Genomic DNA, 24,330 nt, shown 5'->3' on the forward strand with positions numbered 1-24,330 from the left:
CTCATGCAAATTTATAAAATCTACCCCTAAATGTGCATTTGCATATCCATATAGCTGCACATATGGGCCTGCTCGCACATGGTTTTAAAGTTATCCTTCCTATGTCAATAAACACATACTTTTATTCACAGTAGGGGGAGGCTTTCTTGAGGATGGGGTTTGGAATTATGTGCAGATTTTTGAAAATTCAAAAAATCTGTGCCCATTTTTGGCCAGAAAAATGACCCACACAATAGCAGGTGTAAATGTGTGCGGGTCATTTTTCCTTTTGCACTTTACGCCCACACCCCAACTTTTCAAAAGGGCCCGGCCACACACAACCTCCCCGATACGCACACAAGTGCTGGGCCTGAAGAAAGGGGTGGGGGCAGGTCAGGACAGCACCATTAGACGCTGTTCCAGGAAAACGCTGCCGGAACCTCCGTCTGCTCCTTAGAGCTCGTAAGTGAAAAAACAAAAAAAAAGTTAGAAAAGTTAGGGAGGGTTTAGGGGTCAGAGAAGAGAAAATGAGTCCTAGCCTGCTGAGTTACTTCCTTCACTCAGCCACACCCTCTAGACCACCTGATATTTGAGAGGCAGGGCTAGATTTTCAAAGGGGAAAATTTAGCCACCTAACTCTCAGGCCAATGCAGTAAGGTGCCCGTTAAAATGGGCGCTGGTATTGCACGCCCATTTCCCCAACGCAGACACAGCCACATCCCCTGGGCACCTGAAGCAGTATCTAAACGTGGAGCTACGAAAAAAAAGGATATGCTAGGGAAGAACTGTGTGTCCCTGCGCTCAATGCGAGCGTCCGTTTCTATCCTGCTTCTGGACAATTTTGAGCTTGTTGAAGACGCCCATAGCTAAGCGCCCCTTGCTATGGGCGTCTGTCTATACTGTGTGTCTAAACTGTGCATCCAGAATTTATTTATGTATTTATTTCTAGTCAAGCCAATGAACATTTATTTTTCAACACCTCAAGCAGTAAAGTTAAAAGTCATAACAATACTAAGTAGAAGGAACCACAGAGGAACATATTTTTTAATTTCTCATGAGCTCTTGACTCGCAATTTGACTTTACACCACCTCTGGGGTTGGAGTTAAATTTGCTGCGTTATAAAGTGTGCGTTGGTCCCCCAGCAATTTTCTGTTTCGGGGGTAATAGCTAACAGCCTCATCTACATGGACTTTACATGTGATGAGTGCTATCGGCTACGCATTTGTCTGGACACGTGTTTTGGACACGCTGATCTCTTTACTGCATCATGTCCTAGTCTAGCGCATCCAAAACCTGCTGGGAGCACTATATTGCATCGTCCATCTGTGGGATACATGAACTTGCCACAGCTGCTTTGCCATGTCCCATTATTTCTGAGATAAACGTATTATCTTCAGCATGCCACGCTGCCTGGATCATCATCTTGCAAGCCATACCTAGCCAGTAAGGGGTTGATTTTAAAAAGGTGTTAAAATCCATGGGCCACATGCACATGAGCACTGGATTTTCAGGACCCGTCAATTGTGTGCGTATCAGCACTTACGTGCGTGGCTGGGCCCTTTTGAAAATGGGCGCAGCGCACGCAAGGCCCAGCCACATGCATAAGTGCTGATATTTGCACGCTTGGCTGTTTTAAAATTCGGCCATAAGCACTTTGGCCTGTTTGTGTTCTGTTCCAGAAAGGTGTGTGAGGCGTGGTGGGGTTTTTTTGTTTGTTTTTTTTATTTTAGTCAATTTTTAGTGTGCTTACAGAGCAAAAACTAATGGGATCCTGCTGTCATTTCTTAGTTTGGAAAATGGGACTATTTTAAATAGCACTTACTGAAGAAGCATGAATGGGGGAGTATTTTAATTAGTGGCGGGGAGGGGAATGGTTAGAGGGAAGAGGATAACAAGGGGCGAATGAAAAGTGCAAACAAATTAGCAGTAGGGAAAAGGAACTGGAACCACCTCGTTTTGGGTTGCCTTTTTTTTTTTTTTTAACGAACCAATCCTATAAAGTTCCTTCTTTCAGGCTCTTTGGCGAGGAGTTTCCCAAGGATCAGTCTTTTCATTACTCTTTATTGTTTATTTTGCACCACTGGCCTCTTTCATTGAACATTTTGCCATTGACTCCTATCTCTATATGTTATGTTTCTTATACTTGATTGACTGCAGTTCAATTAAAACCATCAGAATGGGTCTCACAATTTTAAAATTTCAATACTAAAATAAGAAACTACTCAAATAAACAATACCAGTCCATTAAATTATAACATAAAAGAATACAAATATTAAATCAACTATCTTCTTATATAAATCTAAAAAACTATCAGAAATAAAGTTTAAAAGTATGGGGATAATTTTCAAAGCTGTTACCCATGAGCTTTGCTCCAAATCTCAAAGGGAAAGTACAAGCAGACTTTTTCTCTTGACCAACATGTACTTTTTGGTGGTTTTAGTGTGGGTAAATCTTTTTACCGGGGTAAATTGGTATTTACCTGCATAAACAGCTTTTGAGAATTGTCCTCCCTACGTCCAATTATGTGTGTTTGCAGGATTGTTCTAGAATAAGTGGTGATGGGGTCCTCATAATTTGAGTTAACTTACAGCGTGGTTGAGTAGTCCTGTGGTCAGAGCAGTGGGCTGTGAACCAAGGAAGCCAGGATTCAAATCCTGCTGATTCTCCGTGTGACCTTTGGCAAGTCTCTTTACCCTCCATTACCTCAGGTACAAAGTTAGGGAGTCATTTACTACTCACTTTTCCCATAGAGACAAAATGAGGGAAAAAACTTTCGTAAACGCAGGCCTTAGATCGTGAGCCGTCTGAGGGACATAACTGCAGTACCTGAATTTAATCCACTTTTGAAGCGCCAGAAAGGTAGAATAAAAAATCACATGCATAAAATCAAAAGTCTCGGCTGGGGTGAAGGTGCAGCCAAAGATTAGTGGGGGTGGGGGGGAAGGTGTAAGGCTGAAGATCCAGGGTTCCTAATACCCTTACATTGGCTCTGCACAAATTTACGGAATGGAGGAGTAGCCTAGTGGTTAGAGCAGCAGGCTGAGAACCTGGAAACCTAATGTGCCCTGTGGTCTAGGGTAAGTCACTTAACTCTCCACTACCTCAAGGTGTTTCGCTGCCCCAGGAGCATCCTACCTTTTTCAGAGGAAATATACTAGAGCAGCTTTTCACAAGCCAATCCTGGAAACCCCATCTGGCAGGTCTGGTTGTCAGGATATCCAAAACGAATATACAAGCACTGAATAGGAATACATGATGTACGACAATCAAATCTATTCCAGTGGAAAGGAGGTTGTGAAGCTAGGTCACAGTATGATATTCCAAGGAGGAAGACTTAGGGACCAATGTCAGGAAATATTCCTTCACAGAAAGGGTGGTGGATGTGTGGTGAAGAGAAAAGTGGTAATGGAATTCAAAAGGGTGTAGAAGGAACAGAGGCTCCTTCTCGGCTAGAGAATAGTAATGGGGTAACGTCTGTTACACCTAAATTTTATATTTCTGCTTGTGGTTAGCGTGCACTGGGTGGCAGTTACTACGCTTAAAAAGAAACAAAACAAACAAACTTGCTGGGCAGACTAGATGACCATTCTGGTCTTTACCTGTTGTAATTTACTATGGTATGTTACTATGAGGTCCATTTTCAGCTGCTATGCGGCTGGGCTAGTTAGCTGGATAAACTAGCAGGGGCCGTGCCGCTGAATATATCCAGCATTCCTACAACTTTAGGACAGCCCTATGGGCTGACCAGAGCTAGCAGCATTGGTTAAGCGGCTAACTCTGGCCCGCCCCTGGAATGCCCCCTTCTTATCCTGCTAAATTCTAGCCGAGTAACTAGTTACTCGGCTAGAATTTAGCCAGATAAGGGTAAGCCATTTAGACGGATAACTATTATGTTATCTGTCTAAATAGTTTTTTGAATACCAACCTCCTACGTTTCTATGTTGCACTTCCTCTATTGTATGCAAATCTATCTTGTGCATGTTCATTTTGAATATCCTGAAAACCAGACTGGCTAGGCAGTACTCCAGGACTGGCTTGAGCAACTGTGCTTCTAGAGCTGTTTCCCAACCTACTCCTAGAGGCACACCTAACTGGTTTGGATTTCAGGATATCTGTAACGAATATGCATGACAGTTGCGTACGCTGCATCTCCAGTGTATGCATGTGTATATTTGAAATCTCAACTGGCTAGGCGTGTCTCTAGGCGAGGGTTTAGAAACATTCTTCTAGATCAAGAAGTCATAGTATGAGGTTGCATAGAATAGTCTTCTTGATGAGGGCGAAACAATGGCAGAATGCAAGAAAGCCTGGGATAAGCACAGAATATTGAGAATTATGAAGTGAGAGGATATGTCTGTTGCTCTGCAGCAGGAATGCAGTTAGGCAGACTAGGTGGACCTTATTTGCCATGTATCTTTCTGTAAGAATACATTTTTATCCTATTAGGTAAGCATGGTTTGAATAGAAACTTTTTCCATGGAGGAGCCCAGAGATTAAAAAGATCAAATTCATAAATCCCCGGCAGTATTAGTTCTGATAAAATCAGGCTGTTTCTGAAAGTGAGAAGGGAGGTTGCAGCAAAAGCTGAATCGGATTCTTTATCTAGGATTGATATGAGCATTCAGCAGTCATGTATTAGATTTAATATCTTTGTTTAACATGCACCAGCCCACAGACCTAACAAGTTCCAAATGTTAAAAGACTTGGCTCAGATGACTTACAAATGCCACAGTTTTAGCATCATTCTAGTATCCAAAAAATGCACTGCTATGGATGAATTAAACTAAAGTTGCTTAGTTACACCATGCTGGTGGTTACATAGTACAGTGGAAAACATTGCTTTCTGTTTTCAACCTATATCATGTCCACTAAAGCAGACAAAGTTAGCATATTTATCCGGTAGTTTGGTTAAAATATGTTCACGTATCTTTTTTTTTAGCAATATTTGAAACTACACGCCTCTTAACGAATTTCTAACTACTTATATCTTTCATACTACTGTAGTGCAGTGATATTTCAAAATATCACCTGCTTGTAAGCTCACTAACTACAAGAAACCTTTGACTTTGTAAGTAGGAAAGTTGAGACCCCTTCTGCTGTTGCAGCTTCCTGACTCTGAGGAGAGTGGCCAGGAGCAGCCTCCTTTTGTGGAGAGGGGGGGGTTGGACTGCTTCGGCCAGTGAGGTTAAGTGGAGAGTTATGTAATGTATTAGAAATTTATTTTCAATACTTATACATAGCACATTCAAGGCAAATTATACATAGACCATTCAAATGATGGGATACATCACAAAATAAAAATCAAATCGCAGGCAAAATAAGTCAACAGTACAGCTATTCGGACAGAAGACCTGCTAGCCGGTAGCCTCAGGGTCGTAGGGTGGGGGGGGGGGGGGTGGAGTGGAGATGGTAGAAGGAAGGGAAGCAGAAGAGGAAGGAAAAGAGGGGTGGAAGAGAAGAGGGAGAAGAGATATATTGCACTTAGCAAAAGTAGATGATGGAAGGATACCATTTCCTAGGGTTTTTAGAAATTATCCCATAGAGTGGTTGAGAGAAGAAAGGAGTTTCCGTTTTGAGTGAGGGGAGCATACAGGATGTTTGCTTTACGTTGGGTAGGAGCTGCAGCCCCAGGGTGTACAGATCTGGCAGTTTCTGGCCCTATTTTTGGAACAAAAGGCGCTGGGAAGTAGGTTGAAGCTTCCAGATTTATTTTTCTGTATTTTGGGGAACTGGTGAGTGCAGGGCCAGCTCTAGGCTAACAGGTGCCCTGTGCACAAACTGAAATCTGTGCCACCATCCTCCCCCCTTTCCCGGTGCAAAATACAGTACCTGCTTCATTCATGCCACCAGCCACAGCCTTGCTCTTACCTTCCATCCTCTCCTCCTTGCTCTTAACTTCCAGACTTGATCCCTCCTCCTATCCTATCCTGTTCACTCTTACATTCCTTTCTTGCCTCCAGCCCAGCCCTACCAACAAAAGAGCAGCACGGACGGTCTAGCATTTCTAAATGCTGCTTCCTGCAGCTAGCATATGCCTCTCGCTTCTGCATGGTTCAAACCCTGTACCACACAGGCCATTGTATGCAAATCTGTCTCCTGCATATTCATTGTGGCTATCCTGAAAACCTGGCCTGTTTGTGGCTTTTGAGGCCCAGAGTTGGCCACCCCTGCCCTATGTGATCCATTTGCAAATGCCAGTAGTACCAATCTATTAGTTAAAACCTGAGAACATGGAAGGCCCAATCAAGATATGACACTGTAATCACTGGATCCCTGTAGGGGAAGATATTAGGATTATGCAAGAACCAATTAGAGACTGTGTCTTCTACCAGACCTCTAAGGTCAAACCAGAAAAGCAAAAATCATGTTTCAACTCAAACAGTCTGACTCCAAAGAAGAAGAGGAGAATGCTGAGAGGGAGTTCAGAGGCAGCAGACCCTGAATTATAGCCTAACTGAATCCTGAAGCTCCTGTCTTCCATTCTAGCAAAGAAGGCCATGTACATGAAGAGTTTTTAGATGGGGTCCAGCAGGAGAGAATTATCCAGCCTCATTGGACCCTCTGAATACACCACCTGTTGACCTGCCCAAAAGCCCTGAGGGTGCAAGAAGAGCAAGAGAAATCAGTCTTCCCAGTCCTCAAATATATGAAGCCCCAGGTCAGAGCACTGAGGAGTCCTATTTAGTATCTCGCCAAAAAGGCCAGTATTGATGTTTCTGTTATTATGGGACTTAGCCATAGCACCCACACAAGAGCCAAGGGAGTACTTGGAAACCTGGTCAGGATGGATAGAGAAACTGACCAAACGTGTGAGGAATTGGAAAGGGAAATATAATTAGTTGGCTAAGTTATTTAGGCCATAGTTGGATAATTCAGAATCAATTTATTGTAAATGTGCTGTAAGTTGTATGAACACGGTGGTATATGGTTAACTACCACTTTCTTGTCTATGGGTGACAAAGACTTTAAGGGGGGGGGGGGGGCATGTAATGCTCTCCTACCTTGCTCTTTGTGCCTGTCATGGATACAAAGGCAGGAAACAAATGATTAGTGATGCTGATACTCCAACCAAAATATGATGCCAATGACTGATGCTGAGACTCTGGAGAAAACCATAACATGGCTGTTTCACAACACCATGTGTCTGCTCTATACTTCAGAACACATGACTCAAAGAGTCAAGGTATCGAGGATCAGGATTTTCTAAGTGAACCTGGGTATTTTGGTAAGAGAGAGAGAGGGAGAAATAGAGACAGGCTGGTTCTGTCTCAGCCGAAAGAGATCTGCTAATTTCTGCATAAATCCTGGCAGTGAGCCTCCTGCTTAGTTAGATTGGGCAGCTGAGATAAAACAAGACAGCAACTGTGCACCTGTAAACCTATGGATTACAAGTAAATCTAGTTCTGTGTTTACACATTTAACTTTTGAATTCTCAGCCCCATCACCATACTCTAGGGCTGGGAAGGGGCATCTTCATTGGCTCATCCCGGTTGAACCAGTATTGTGCTTCATTATTGTCTGTCACCCTCAAAGTCAAGGGCACTTCGCTTACCTGCTAACTCCTGTAGGTTAAAGAATATTGAGCATTGCAATGCACAGGCTGGGGTAGAATAGTATTTCTTTGTGCATGAGTAATACTGGGCCCAGTGATTAGTGTAGTCAGGGCCGGTGCTAGCTTTTTGGCTGCCCTATGCGAACAATTACTGTGCCCCCACCCCCATTCATTCATTTTCTGTCTCGGGCCCACCAAAAAAAAGCCCAGCTCCCTTAAGTGATACAAACTTTAAAAACTGACACCACCACACACACACTCACACACACACACACACACACGCCACGAACCCATGGCTGGTGCAAGGGTATTAAGTGTCCTAGGCAAACTTTATAGCCTTGCACAACATCCCTCGCCCCATTCCACACACACAGTTAAGAGTTATACATTTATATTTTACATTAAAAATATCAAAGTACAGTATTTTGAGGTAAAAATATCACTTACATTATATTTATATGCACTGCTGTGACGCCAACCAGAAATCCCAGCAAAAAAGACGCTTGGAACCCATGTGGTATTAGACCTATTGTGATGTGTGGTGGGTGTGGGCTTGACCCTCTGAAAGCCCTAAAACACTAATATACTTCCTGTTAGGAGAATGTTTCACCTCACTCACACATGCAGAACATAAACAGACCCTCACCAAATACAGAATAGAGCAACCATAAAGCAGAAATACAAACGCACAGACAAAAACTGAACTGGAAACTGCAAGTGCAACAATGGAAAAAATAGAATCATTACCATTCCTCAAACATCAAACAATAAAATCAAGAAATAAAATACATACATAATCATAATACTAAAAACATACTAATATTATTTTTAAAAAACTGATGAATAAAAGATCAAATAATTACTCATGTACAAGTTTTTTTTAATTTCCCAGACACTTTTTCAAAATAGCAGATACATCAGATAACCCCTGAAAAATAAAACTAAAAAGGATTTTAAAAATTCACACTCTCTCCAAACCTGTAAACTTTTGTTTTCGAGTCACCCTGAGATTGTCGTGGTTTAGTGGGAGTGGGATGCACAAACTTTTTCCTCTTATATACCACACACACAAGCTTATACACATGTATGCTCCCTCTCTGACAAACACGCAACTGGTTCCAGCTCTTCTTTGGTTGGGATCTACCAGCAGACCCAGGCCCTCATCTTCATTTCAGCTGTTGGCAGGTTGAAATCCACCTGCAGCCCCATTCTCTCACACACATACATACACCCACCCATCCCAGGCAGCCTCCCCATTCACACACACAACACACCCATCAAAGGCAGCCTCCCCATTCACACACACACACATGCAGACCAGGCAGTGAGGGTGCATGGGTCATTCGTCCTCCGCTGCTGCTGCCAGCCTGTACCACCTTCTTTGTGGAGAAGAGCCATTCTGCAGCTCCTCTTCATGTGCTGGCCCCATGGTAATTCAACACTAGCACTTCCTGTATTCTCATCTATCGCGAGATGAGAATACAGGCAGTGCTAGCACCGAAAGTTTTGAATACGTCAGGGACAGCACATGAGGAGGAGCTGCTAGACGGGCTACCTCTTCTGCTGTGGCTTCCTGCTTATTCCACCGCCTGTGGGATTGGTTTCACCAGCGGCACCTCCGCCCTCCTGCTTCTTCCAACTCCATGAGAATCAGGTCCACCGGCGGCAGACAGGGCTCTCCCTGCTCCCATCATGCCCCACTGGATGTGCCACCCCGTGGAATTGCATAGTTTGCACGCTTGGTGGCACCGGGCCTGAGTGTAGTGATATACACTCGAGGGTTATAGTGAGCTTACTGAAAATTTGAAGGTGAACCAGACCTTTGTACTAATAAATAAAAAGATATACAATATCCATGGTTGATTATTCTAAATGTAGAATGTTACTCCAAACTATTTGTACCGATTATTGATGTTTGCCCTTGTATATGTATTTAACCTTCTTATGCACAGCTTCTAATACAGTCCTGGTTGCTACAATAATAAAGCTGTATTTATTCAGAAGTCCTGTTCAGAGGAAGGATCTATCACCACACAGGCCACACCCCTGGGTGGAACTATACCAATTTTTTTTTCTAATTGATTTAGTAGTTGACCGTGGACTACTGACTGAAGTATGGATATTACAAATGGCCAAGCAGAAGCTCGGCTGATATCGAGCTGCTTTCAAAAATGTTAGTGCTGGTATTGCTATCATTAGCATGCCAATCAAGAGCCTACAGTGCACTATAAAACATAAAAAATAATTACACAATAAATTGTTTTAGGGTTGGTTTTTTTTATTTCAGATACCTCTTGCGCAATGTCACAAAACCAGGAAATAAACCACATTTGTTCGTAAATTACTGCCTTCCTTTTAAGTGTTTGTGCACTGTCGGATATGTTTTCAAAGGCTTTTACGCGAGTAAAAGTAGTTAACTCGGGTGAGTGGATTTTTACCTGCCAGAAAATGTATGAACCTCTGGCTGCGTAGAAGAGAAGTGTTGTCGGGAGGAAGAGGGGGCACAATTGAGGCATACTTGGAAACTACGCATGTACATTTCATTTCAAAAATGCTCATGCATAGAGGCACGCTGCTGTCTGTACTTCTCACCATGGTTGTTTAATTATATGTAAGTATGCATACACACTTTTATTTTGGGATTTTGAATATTTATTTTTAACATTTGTAGTCGGCTTATATTAATAAAATTATGCTAAGTGGATAACGTTACATAAAAACAATATAATCTAAAACAAACGATAAAATGCAAGCACAATTCTTGGTCATTCAAAAAGCCTCTTAAAATTAAAAAAAAAAAAAAAAAGGCTTTCAACATTCTAAATATTAGTGATTTTTAGATTTAATTACTCACCTTTTCCAAGTCCAAACTGAATATGAGTTAAAATTCAGGTACTGTAGTTATTTCCCGCACCCAAGACGGTAACTTTCAGACTGGTGTGCAGGTGCACATGTACGCGCATGCTTCAGCCCGCACCCAGGGACACAGCTATTATATAACTCGCTCACATGTTATGAAATTAGCCTGGCTGCACACACAATTGCGCCACATTTTAAGTGGGAGTGTGCAAATGACGCTTCTATCACGTAAATCGGGGGATTTTAAAAGGGGTGCGTGCTGGTACCGTTTCCAGTTTGTCCCCAGTTCGCCTAGTTGAGAGAGGTCCTCCAAACCCATGCGGTTTGATAGCCTTCACTCCCACCAATTATCCTCAACCCTTAAAACTCCATCAATCTGCCTATTTATCTCTATTTTATAACTTACACGTCATCCATAGCAGAAGTAAGGTTATGTGGCAGGGGAGGCTCAGTGTGTGCCAGATCTCATGCAAATATTTATACACACATCTCAGCTTCACAACCTGAAATGCCCATGCCTGGCCTAGACCACACCTCGCCCTTTTTTGAAAACTTCCAAGATGTGCACACTGCAACATTTATGTGCATATCCAGCCCAACATATTTGCACATCCCCTAATTAATGCATATTTTGGGCTTTGAAAATTCACCTTTAAGTTGTAAGTGAGCTAATGGAGGGTAAAGTGACGTGCCCGAAGTCATAAGGAACATCTTCGGGAGAAGCAGGATTCAAACGCTGGCTTCTCTGGTTATTAGCCTGCTGCTCTAACCACTAGGCCAGTCCTCCACTCCTAGTAGGTTTGTTGTACAGTTAAATGCATGTGCATGCCTTTACCCATTTCAAATTATTGTGAGTTCTACGCTTCATCGTGCTGGTTACATGCATAAAATTCATAACATGCCCCTGAAGCCCCTCTTATCTGCAAAACAAGCTGGTATTCAAATATGTGGGCACCTTTAGTGTTTTGAAAATTGACTGGCTTTATACCCGTTGAAAAGTGCACACGTGCATTTCCAGTTACGTGCTGTACTGAAACCTTGCCTGTGGATGTATCGGCAAACGCAAATCCTGACTGAGTGCTGAGAGAGAGTTTTGTGTGCTTTTAAGAGTACCCAGCTGTAGTCTGCAAGGAAGATCTAATGGTTTACTCTGGATGGGTAAATGAAGTGCTTAATATGAAATATTCTAGACGCAGTTTGGTGCACTATGCATAGCACAGTCCAGGATGAAGGCAAGACCTGTCAAAACACAGGGAAGATCAATTTATCAGTTAGAATTCCAGATGGGTATTCTAATGGCTACAGAATTAAACCACAAGCCAGGAGAAGGCTTGGGATCAGAGTACAAAGACTGACACACTTTCACCTTGGGCAAGTCCACTCATCTCCCTGGGCCTCAGTTTTGTCCTCATTATAACTGAGTAATGAAAGTATTGTTCCTTTTTTTATTTCACCCACCCCTTTGGAAGCATTCACACAATCTAGGCACCAGAAATGTGCTGCCAAACTATTTACCCTAGAGGCAGAGTGACATGAACATTTCTGAACTATGAAATTGAAAAGTAAAGCAGGGAATTACTGGAAGAAGCTGGGAGAACTTAAGCAGGTCACTGATAATAAAAGATAAAATAAACATCGGATCGCTGCCCTTGGCTCAACCAGCAGAGTTTAGGAGCTTATGAGAAACGAGTGGACATGATCGAGGACAGCAGGAGCCGTGCTGAGGTGAGCTTTGAGGCCTGCTCCTGGGGCAGTGTGCTCCCGAAACCCAGCTGCCCTGAGTTGCTTGAATTGGGAGCAGGAAGGCCAAGGATCGGAGACCTTCCCACCCGTCAGATCAAGTATATGCTGCAAATAAGGTAGAGAGGAGCAAGGAACTGGAGGCTTGTGAGTGGTGGAAGTCCTCCCGCTTGCCTGCAAACTTGACCGCCCGACAGCTTGGCCTACCGCTGAGCTCCCCTCCCGAAGACTAGCCTGCTCTCCGCACGCTCCAGCCACTGAGTACATACGGCTCTTCCAGTCATTAGCTCTAACCTGCATTCTGCTTCCTTCTACCAACAGCTTCCTGTCGCTGAGCTCCCCTGCATGCTGCAACTCCCTATGGCTGCTTGCCCGCTTCCTGCAGCTCCTCTGGCAGCTGGCTTGCTTGCCACATATCAGCTCTCAATCTGTCTGCTCACTGCAGCCCTAACTTACAATTGCATCCTGTGGCACCCCAGGCAGACAGCTTGCTTATAACTGAATTGGTTCCTTCCTGCCTGCCTGTTTCATGCTGCAATACTTGACTAGTCATGCCCATCAAAACTACTGAAGCCCATTACTACCTCTGACCCTCCGAACAGTACAATGCTTGTATTAGTTCTACTGACTACTCACTGGCTTCCCACCGGTAAGCAAGCAACTTCATCATCAAATCAAACAACTTCTTCAGACCTGCGGTCTACCAAACGCAGTGAACAAGGAACGCAGGAATATCTAAAACTATCCTGGACCATCTCCAGAACTGTTTCCATGAGATGAACCGGAACCTGGCTAATTGACTGAACATCACAAAAGACTACTCTGGCAGTACTAAAAAGCGAATGACAGACAAGAAGTGAAATGAAGTAAGCCAGGGAACAGAATACTAGGTGAGGTGAGCTGAGCTGAGAAGAAGGGAAGCAGAGGTAGTCATGACGTGCTGAGCCACCAATCTGAGCAGAAGACCTGGAAGTTGGAGAACCCAAAAACAATAGGCTGAGAAACCCTGCCGTGATGTAAAATCATTGAGCTGAGGATCAGAAAAACTGGGAGCTGGGAAGCAGAGAAGTAGAGGTACTCCATGCCTATCTCACCACCAACCAGAACAGAAGAAAAGGAAGAGTAAGAAAAGTACACAAAACAATTGATGCCATGGAACATATAAATCCTAATTCTGCATCACGAAACATGGATGACTGATAAAGACAATGTACTACTAAACCAAATCTGCCATCCAGAATATGATTTACACCACATACCAAGACAAAAAAAAAGAAAAAAGGTGGAGGGCTATTAATATGTAGGAAAGAACTAAAACTAGTTTTAAGTAAAATAGAAATCGATCCTTGTTATGAAGTTGCGATACTAAAATCGAGGCAACTAAATATAAGACTAGTATATTGCCCCCCAGGCCTTTTACAAAAAAGAATGCTCTTCACTAATTGAACTATTCATAAATGTGTTCCCATCCCCTGAAAATACCTTGATAATAGGTGATTTCAACATCAAGTCGACAAAAAACCTATGACAAATGCATGCAAAATATTTCTTAATACTATGGAAACCCTAGGATGGTCACAACGTCTCAAAACCAATGCACAAAGCAGGCCATACTCTGGACTTAATTTTTGCCACCATGAAAATCTGCCAAATCAACACTGAACACATTGCAATACCATGGTCGGATCACCAGTTAATAAGAGCAGAAATAATTTTCCAAAAACAAAATCATAAACCAATGGTAAACAAATTAACCTTTGACTACAGAAAGAAAATTGTTTCTGAAGATTTAGTGAAAGCAATTGCAAATAAAATCCACAACGTAAACCAAAATAACTGCCAAGCAGTATTTGCCTCCTGGGAAAAAATAATGATCGAAATAGCAGAAAGTATTTGCCCGATACAGACAAAAACTATCAATAAAGAAAAACACAACCATAAGAAGTCTAACCCAAGGTATAATGAAGAACTTAAAAACACAAAAAAAGAGTACTATGCTTATCAAATTCTTGAGGTGATGTTCAATTCAAAACTTTTATTCAAAATTGTGAAAAATCTCATAAAGGACCCAACTTCAAATACAGCAAGGAACTATTGCTTCACAAAAAAAAATCTTGCAGTGAATATGCAGCAGCACTAATTGAGAAAATCAGTTTGATAAAAAAAACAATTCCCTATCAGCAATATACCAGTTATTGACGAAAATATAAATAAATGTATGTGGACAACATTCAATAGAGAATCCAAAATATAAATAAATGTATGTGGACAACATTCAATAGAGAATCCAAAATGAAAATAAACAAAATCATAACTAATCTAAAGTCTGCTTTACATCCACATGACCCAATACCTACTAAGTCACTAAAGCTAATACACCATGAAATAACACCTACAATCTCATCTCTGGTTAACCTCTCTTTATTTGAAGGATTCATAACATATGGACTGAAGCAAGCGGTGATAAAACTAACCTTAATATTTTCTAACCTTGATTACTGTAATTCATTACTGCTAGGGCTTCCAGCGAGTAATAGGGATGTGCACACATTTGTGTTCATTGGTGTTTCATTTTCGGGTCCGGGGTGGGCCATTTCGGTCCACTCCCCAAACCCCAAAACTTTTTTTTCATTTTCTATTTTGGGAAAAACCCGAAAAAACAAAAAAACCCACCCCCAACCCTTCAAATTATTTAACTATAATCCCCCCCTCCCCAAGACTTACCGAAAATCTGTGGTGGTCCAGCGGGGGTCCTGGGAGCGATCTCCCCCTTCTCGGGCCGTTAGCTGCCAGTAATCAAAATGGCGCCGGTGGCCCTTTGCCCTTACCATGTAACAGGGGCTACCAGTGCTATTGGTCGGCCCCTGTCACATGGTAGGAGCAGTGGATGGCTCGCGCCATCTTGGGGGGGGGGCGGGCAAGTTTTAGGGAGTCGGGACGGTGGGGCTTTGTAATTAATTAAATTTGAAGGGTTGGGGTGGGTTAAGGTGTTGTTTTTTTTTTGTTGTTTTTTTTTAATGTGCCCTTTCTCCCCCCCTAAAGAAAACAATAGGAAAACCACACGAAATTTCGTGAGTTTTCTTTCGTTTTGCCAGCCCCCGAAATGCAACAGAATAGGAAATATCGTCTTTATTTCCTATTTCGTTGCAAACGAATGCACATCCCTAGCGAGTAACATAAAACCACTACAACTACTTCAGAACGCTGCTGCAAGACTTTTAACACTAATTAAGAAATATGATCGTATCTCACCATTATTAATGGCACTACACTGGCCACCTATCCAATCACGAATACACTATAAAGTATTAACAATTTTCAACAGCTTAAATGCTGACAATAACAGATTACTAGAAGTGACACTCCAGCAACACAACCCCATTCAACCACTGAGATCTCAAAACAAAGGCCTCTTAAAAATCCCTACAATAAGAGACACTCATTTGACTCAAACAAGAGTCAGGCTATTACATCTGTAGCTGGCCCAAAACTCTGGAACTCCAAGGCAGAAGAACTAATAACATCGGATAGAAAGAACTTCCAGCATGACCTGAGAACTTGGCTCCTTAAAAATGCCTATAACTTAACACAACCTTAGCATTCAGATTACCCAATTGATAAATAAGATGCTTTGGAAAATATCCCTCTGGAATTGTTTATATGTGTTAATAATCCTTTATTTTATATGTGAGTTTACCTTGTATGTTGCTTTTATGTAAATCGTTATGATCTTGTGAACTTCACGTGGAATGATGGTATATAAAACATTTAAATAAATAAAAGCACGTTAAGAACTGGATAGCTAAAATTACTATAGCAATCCAGCTACTATATATGTATTGTAGGTTTGCAGAGATTTTCCATTATGTTGCTTACATATAGATAAATCTGATACCAGATTTGCATAGAGAACAAAACGGAAGTATTTTCCCTTCTTTCTTTCTCACTCATAATGTCGTCCGTGCATAAGTGCTAGAGGAACATTTCAACAGAACTTCTGAAGCTAGTATCTTCTACCTGCTAGAAGCAGGTAGTATGCTTTCTACCTGCTTCAGTTTTTTGTAAACCGGCATGATATGCCCTATGAATGTCGGTATATTAAAAGTTAAATAAATAAATAAATAAATAGTATCTTTCATATTCTAAAGAAACATTAATATGCAGTGTTGAACCCTGCATGAGATATGCAAGACAGACTAAAGTAATGGAAAATGACTCAAACTGTACCATTCAGTCATTCTGTTTGATCTCATTGTTCCCAGTTACAAGTGACACTAGCTGAGAACACTTCACCTTTCATAGCATTCTACAGCCGGGGTGGGCAATGCTTGGCACACAACCATATTCTGTCCAGCACGCTGCTGATTCTGCAACGACGGCAACGTGAGCATTTCCAAAATATGTGGACGGGCTGTGCTGGTCTTACAATGCATGAGATCAGTCTCTCCAGCACACAAGTGATTTAAAATACTCATGGTACAGACACTGCAGAGTGAGACAGGATTTCTTCTCTTCCTCCAAACACCCCCCTAGCAAACAAGGAGATGTGTGTGTGTGTGGTAGGGGTTGTAAGGTGTTGTGAAATTCTGCTCTACAGCAAACACCACCAGTTTCCTATGGCAGCTCAGGGATAGATGCTGAGGCAATTATGTAATAAATTACATAGAAATATGAGGGCAAAAAAAAGACCACACGGTCCATCCTCCCAACCAATTTAGCTTTACAATTCCCATCACTTCCTCAAAAATCCCCTTTATTTATCCCATGCTTCTTGAATTCAGATACCATTTTGGTCTCCACCATTTCCACTGGGAGACTGTTCCATGCATCCACCACCACCTTTTATAAAGGGATATTTCCTAAGATTACTCCTGAGACTACTCTTTCACCTTCAAGCCATGACCCCTCATTCTAGAGCCTCCTTTCCGTTGAAAGAGGCCCACCTCCTATGCATGGAAACCTTGGAGATATTTAAATGTCTCTATCATATCTTGCATCTCACCTTTCCTCTAGGGTATTCATGTTTAGATCTTTGAATCTATTCCTATATGTTTTAGAATGAAGACCACTACCATTTTAGTAGCCACCCTCTGGACCGACTCCATCCTGTTTCCTTTTGAAGGTGCAGTCACCAGAATTGTACACAGTATTTCAAGTGAGCTCTCACCAGGGACCTATACAAGGACAATATTGTCTTTTTCCGCTGTCAATTGCTCTCACTGTGGAGCCAAGCATTTTTATGGCTTTTGTTGTTGCTTAATCCAGGTGTTGACCACCTTAAGTTTATCATATCTCGCTCTTTTTTCATGCTTAGAAGAATTTCACCTCCAATACTGTACCTCTCCCTTGGGTTTTTGCAGCTTAAATGCATCACACTGCACTTTTTAACATTAAATCTTAGCTGCCAGACATGAGACCATTCATTGAGCTTCACTAGATTTCCCTTCATGTTTTCCATGAGGCGAGATCCCGGCTGTGTACCCTGTTTGCAGATTTTGGTAGTATTGGCAAAAGGATAAATCTTTCCCAACATTCCTTCAGCTGTGTCGCTCACAAATTAACATATACTCTAAAGCACTTTTTATTGAAAATCTGTTGTTTTGTGACAAACATTTTTTAAATCATTTCTCCAGTTTTTGTCTAAATTGTTTTTTCCTTGTACAATTCATTTTACATTTCTTTTTCTTCATTCTTTTTTTCTCACTTCCTTTCCTCTCTTCTGTTACCCACGACCTTTCCACTATAGTCTCTCTCCATCTTTCAAAGGTGCCTCTTTTCAATAGCCTCTGCTCTCCTTCTCTCGTCTTTCACGCCTCTTGCACACTTTCCCTCCAGTCGTTCATAGAAAGATAAACCATGACAGCAGGTAAAAATCATATGGCCCATCCATATCTCCTGCTCAGCTTTATGGTCCTTTTCTATCCCACAGCTCCTCTGTGCTTGCACGAGTTTTCTTGCCTTCTGATATGGTCCTTGTCTCCACCACCTCCACAAGAAGGCTGTCCCATATATCCAATTTTTTTGTTAAATTTTTTGAAAATTTTTTTTTATATATATTAAAAAAAAAAACAAGCTTTCAATCCTTGATCCCCAAAGTCGAGTTCATATGTTCGTTGAAAAATAATTTTACAAACAGATGCAACGCAGGCACTTATCCTATTTTGTAGTCCAAGATTATCCTTATGTGTGGAAACAAGAACAAGTCACAAAGGGACAATCTTGGACTAAAAACAAGATAAGTGCTTGTATTACATCTGTTTGTAAAAAAATTTTTCAAAGAACATATGAATTTGACTTTGGGGATCAAGGTCTGAAAGCTTGTTTTTTTATATATAAAAAAAAAAAATTCCAAAAACTTAAAAAAATAATAATAATTACAACTTTTTTTTTCAATATTGTAATTACAGGAGGTGGAAGTTTTTTGACCAATGATCAAACTATAGTGAGTATACTTTGAGTTGGATCTTGTGTATGCTTGACATCTGAGGTCTTTTCGTCCTTTTGCTGTAAGCTAACCTTTGGTTTCAAAAGAACTGACACTTTGCTGGTGAAGGATTTGTTTTGGTTTTACTGCATATTCCTTCACTTGCTTCATTTTGTACATTGAGTGTCCCATATATCCACCATCCTTTCAATAAAACAGTTCTTAGATTACTCTGTAGTCTACCCCTTTTCCCCCTCATCCCATGACCCCCTGTGTATTAGTCTTCCTTCCATTGAAAGAGGCCCACCTCTTGTGCATTTATTCCTTGGAGGTATTTAAATTTCTTTATCTTATTTCCCCTTTACTTCCTTTTTTCCCAGAGTATATATCTTCAGCTCTCTGTTCCCATATGCTTTAATGAAGACTATCGACTGTTTTAGTAGCTGCCCTCTGGATAGACTCTATTCAGTTCATATCCTTTTTGAAGGTGTAATCTCCAGAATTGTACACAGTACTCTAAATGAGGTCTCACCAGAGACTTATACAGATGCAATATCACCTCCTTTTTTACTTTTGGCTTTTATCCTTGCCTTGTCTACCTGTTTGGCCACATGTAAGATTATCAAATATGATCACCCCTAAATCCTGTTCTTACTTATTACACAGAAGAACTAGAGTCCTTTACTGTACTGCTCCCTTGCATTTTGCAAGTCAAATGTATAACCCTGCATTTTTTAGCATTAAATTTTAGTTGACAAAATCAAGACTATTCCTCCAGCTCTATTAGATCTCTTCTCATGTTTCCCATACCTTCCAGGTTATCCAGCGGCGGAGTCACGATGTCGGACCGGCCCGGGTATTCGCCGCCCAGGACACATCACGTGGTCTGCCGAGCGCGGCTCTGTCACGGCCGCACACGGCAGACCCACGTGACTGGAGCGATCGGCCCACCGGGGGATGCCCGATCCCCCGATAGGCCAATCCCCCCCTGAGGTTATCTATCCTGTTGCAAACGTTTGGTATTATTTACAAAAAGGCAAACCTTTCCCAACAGCTCTTCCCATAATAATCCTGACGAAAATGATGAGAACCAGACTGAGGACCAATACCTGTGGCAAACCATTGGTACTCCCACTTCATTTTTCAGAGCGAACTCCATTTACTAATATCCTTTGTCAGAAGCCACTCACCTATTTTCTAACACAGTTGGTTACTTTAGAGCCCATACCTCAGTTTATTTATAAGTTGTCTATGTGGCATTGCATGAAAGGTCATGCTGACTCAAAGTACACATACATAGGGGAAGATTTTTAAAGGAGCGTGGGGTACATTTGTGCGCGCTACCCGACACGCATAAATGTACACCCGATTTTATAACATGCACATGCTGCCGCACGCATGTTATAAAATCCGGGGTCGGCGCGCGCAAGGGGGTACACACTTGTGCACCTTGTGCGGGCCGAGCCCTAGGGGAGGCCCGATGGCTTTCCCCGTTCCCTCCAAGGCTGCTCTGAAATCGGAGCAGCCTCGGAGGGAACTTTCCTTTTGCTTCCCCCCACCCCTACCTAAATCCCATCCCCTACCTTTGTTGTCTAAGTTACGCCTGCCTGAGGCAGGCGTACTTGCAGGTATAACTTGCTGCCGGTGCGCCATCCCTGGCACAGCCGCTGTGCCGGAGGACTTTGTCCCGCCCCCGGACCACTTCCCAGGCCCTACCCCTGGACCACCTCTTTTTCAAAGCCCCAGAACATACGCGTGTCCCGGGGCTTGCACGCACCGCCGAGCCTATGCAAAATAAGCTCGGCGCGCGCAGGGGGGGGGGTGTTTAAAGGGTTACGCACGTAGCCCTTTGAAAATCTACGCCATATAGCGCTCTTCCTGATCTAACTGTCTGACCATCTCTTTGATTAGATTAGTTTGGCAAGACCTACCTCTGGTAAAAAAAACCATGCTGTCTCAGATCTTGTAATCCATCGAATTGCAGAAACTGCACTAGACTCTGCTTTATCAGGGACTCCATTAATTTACACACAACTGAGGTCAGACTAACTGGTCTGCAGATTCAGGCTCTACCTTTGTGAAGAGGAACCACATCTTCCTGCCTCCAGTCCTTTGGAATCAATCTCAACTCTAAAGAAGCATTAAAAAGGTCAAATAGGGACATTCTGGCAGCTCTGCTAAGTTCCCTTGTTACCCTTGGATGTGGCGCGTCCAGCAGTCCTGTTGCTTTATATACTTTTTAGTTTTGCTAGCTCCTTGTGATACAGTCATCTGAAAATTGATTGAGGTCTCTCTCTTCTATTCCACTTTGTGGCAATTATCTGTGGTCCTGTTCCAGGCCCTTCTTCAGTGAACGCTGAACTGAAATATTTGTTAACCAATTTTGCCTTCTCCTCATCAGCCTCTACATCTCCCCCGCCACCTTTTGAGCTTGCAATCCCATTTTTGCTCCTCCTGTCACTAATATATCTTAAAAAAAAATAAAAAGTGGTTGCCCTCTTTGACCATATTAGCTATTTTTTTACTTCCATCTCCTACTTTCCCAGCTTCTCTTAGCCTCTCCAGATATTTTTGCCTGTCTTCCTCTTTCGCAGTCTCTTGTAGTTTACTAGCACCAACCTTTTTCCCTTTCCTTATCGGCCACTTCTTTAGAAAACCACAGTGGACACTATTCACTCTCACCTGTTATTTATTTCCCTAAAAAAAAGTGTGTGTTTGCCCTTTGCACTGTCTCCTTTCACTGGTTTTCTACGTCCCCCTATCTTATCGTCCCTATCTTGGACCCTGGCTTTTGAATGAACAGCTGTTCTCTTTCTCCAATTCTGAACCACACCATCCGGTGATGAGGCAACTCCCCACTATGACGAGAAACACACATCCCTCCTCGTCCGGGTTTGTGTGACAGATGCCTGCGCTGATTCCTATAGTTCCTGCACGATTCTTTTTTTTTTTCTGGTAGAAAACATTATATAAGATTTAGATGATGCTCATGAAGAGTGTGCCTGATGGATTAATATCATTCTCTCAAACATATCAACTCTTGCATTTAATTTTGTTCAAGCAGCAGGGCTGGTTACTTATGGCAAAATTCAGATGGGACTGTGAGCAAGAGGCTAGCCTTTAAGGTTGAAGGACTGATGTGGTGCTCCAAAATGGCTTTTGTTTTAGAAAAGAAACAGCTCCTCTTAAATTAAACTGGAAAGAAAATGAATCCTGGCTCTCCCCACTACTTCCATCTTCTCTTCCATTTGTCTTATCTCTGATCAGCAGTTGGACACTTTCCGAAGTGATGCCCATCTGATGAATAGAAGGGAATGTGGAACAGGGAGCCTAGGAACCTATCAGCCATATTCTCTGCTCCAGAGTGATTTGTGCTTTTTTTTTTTTTGGTAAAGCAAAGCTAATGTAGAAAATGACCCATGCAGTTTATCCCTCCTAAGATGTGGATTGACTTCTTCCTCACAAAAGTTGAATTTTACTGTGATTAAAAGATAATTTTAAAGAGAAAAATCTTATCAGTTTGGAAGCTAATTTTCAACATAAAAGCCCAAGTCTGTTTTATGAACTCCCCCCATGCACATGCTGTCTCACATACATGCATCCTTCACTCTGTCCAGGAACACTTAAAGTAAAACCAAACTAAGCATTTCCTATTGGCAAAATAAGAAGAAATGTTGCTGTGAAAGAGTAGGCATTTAAGCATTTTAATTTAGGATATGAAGTTGCTGCTTCCCCTGGGATGCTGTCTTGAAAGCTTGTTTTTTTTTTGTTTTTTTTTACTTTCTAGAATCACGACCATACCTGTATCGCCTGCAGAATCATCTATCGTTCAGACGAGCACCATCCTCCTATTTTACCCCCGAAAGCTGATCTTACCATTGGTCTGCATGGAGAGTGGGTGAGCCAACGCTGTGAAGTTCGCCCTGAGGTTCTCTTTCTGACCAGGCACTTCATCTTCCATGACAACAACAACACCTGGGAGGGGCACTACTACCACTACTCTGATCCCATCTGCAAGCACCCCACCTTCACTATCTATGCCAAGGGACGCTACAGCAGAGGCGTGCACTCCTCCAGGGTGATGGGAGGAACTGAATTTGTGTTCAAAGGTATGTGTGCTGTGTGACAGTGTATAGTAGCACTTCTCAACCAGTGTGTCGCCAGGCACCAGCAGGTGTGTCACGTGCTCCCGGTCTCTCCCGCTGCTCTTCCTTCCCTGCTGCCGTTGCCGCCGGGCTATCAGCCCGTTCAAGCCCAGTGGGAACGGCAGCGGTGCTAGAAGAAGCTATGGCACCCGCGGCTGGCCTTTTCTTCTTCCCACGCCCCCCCCTCCCCGTGACCTGGAACAGGAAGTGCGCGGGAAGGAGAAAGAGCCGTGCCGTGTGGAAAAGTAGCAGCGGCAGCAGCATCAGCCCCCGAGCAATCGAAGCAGCCAGTAATCAGGAAAGGAGACAGCAGCATGAGCCTCCCGTGGTCAATGGGATTCTTCTTTCTTGGTCTGCGGGGGCTGGTGGAGGAGGCTGCTGCAGCTACCATTTGTGCTTGGGGGGAGAGGAAGTGAGGGAGAGAGAGTGTGAAGCAGCCAGCCAGCCAGCCTGTGTGTGATTGAGAGAAACTGGTCAGAGAGCTGATGTGTGTGTGTGTGTGTGTGTGTGTGTGTGTGTGTACATGTGAGAGACAATGAAAGTGACTGCTCAAGGAGATGACTGATGTGTATGTGAGAGTGTGAGACATTAGTCAGGGAAGTGACTGGTGTGTGTGTGTGTGTGTGAGAGAGAGAAAAAGCAGGAATATGAATGCACTTTTGCCCACCATTTGTGACAAAATTCTTCTTTACTATAATCTAATTTCATGGAATAAACTATGGCTGTGCCGAAAGCCACACAACCTTTAACCAGATTTAAGGGATTACAAACATCAAATACACAACTACAATCCTTATGAGTATCCTGTTTCTTTGACTCGGGCTATAGTCAGTTTTATACAGATGACTCCTTTTCTAACTGTGCCACATGACCTACATTAATGTCTAAAGTATTTACCCTGAAACAGTGTTTTCACGCAGTATTAGCTTCAATTAAAAATAGTAAGAATAAAATATGGGTTAGTATTCTAAGTAGCCTAGTGGTTAGAGCAGTGGACTGGAGACCAGGGTTTAAGTCCTGCTGTTGTTCCTTGTGACCTTGGGCAAATCACTTTACCCTCTGTTGTCTCAGGTACAAACTTAGGGGGTCATTTATCAAAGTGCTATAAGGCATTTTTGCATGCAAAAAACCTTTAAAGCATGCGAAAACGCCATAACTCTGGATTTGTGGCCAAGTGGGCTGGCTTTGTAATTTGCGAAGCCATATCGAATGGATTTTAACTACACCTTTTTCATTAAGCCATGTAATATGGCTTTATCGCACTTTGCGATGGACTCTCTACCTAGATAACATCAAGCTAGGTTGAGAGAACATTGCACAAATCTCATCTTTGGGTGAGTTTTCTCACTCCGAAGGTCATCAAATCTTCACAAAAGAGCACTGTTCTGTTCGTATGTCTCACTTTGGATGTCAAAGTGGCCCCTAACCCCCTACACTACTACCTAAACCTCACCTCGAGTAGCTAGGTGGGCCTCATATAGAGGTATAAATATCTCTCACTCGCTCTCTCTCTCTCCCCACCCAGTGGTGGTAGGTAGGAATTACAACAATTCTGGCACTTACCGCAAAGTGCAAAAAAGTTATTGCAATTTGCGGTAATACCTATGCGACGCACTAAGCGCACTTTGC

The 24,330-nt window shown here is 42.5% G+C and overlaps 1 protein-coding gene across 1 annotated transcript in view; it reads left to right on the forward strand.

The window, feature by feature from the left end:
* The window catches only part of APCDD1 (APC down-regulated 1), a 95,293-nt gene that overhangs the window by 67,682 nt on the left and 3,281 nt on the right, over nt 1–24,330 (forward strand). The window contains exon 4 of the mRNA XM_029590984.1: nt 22,344–22,665. Coding sequence (XP_029446844.1) covers nt 22,344–22,665 — 322 coding nt within the window. The remainder of the gene's footprint in view (nt 1–22,343; nt 22,666–24,330) is intronic.

Source organism: Rhinatrema bivittatum, chromosome 2, assembly GCF_901001135.1.
Source record: "Rhinatrema bivittatum chromosome 2, aRhiBiv1.1, whole genome shotgun sequence".
Taxonomy (NCBI): domain Eukaryota; kingdom Metazoa; phylum Chordata; class Amphibia; order Gymnophiona; family Rhinatrematidae; genus Rhinatrema; species Rhinatrema bivittatum.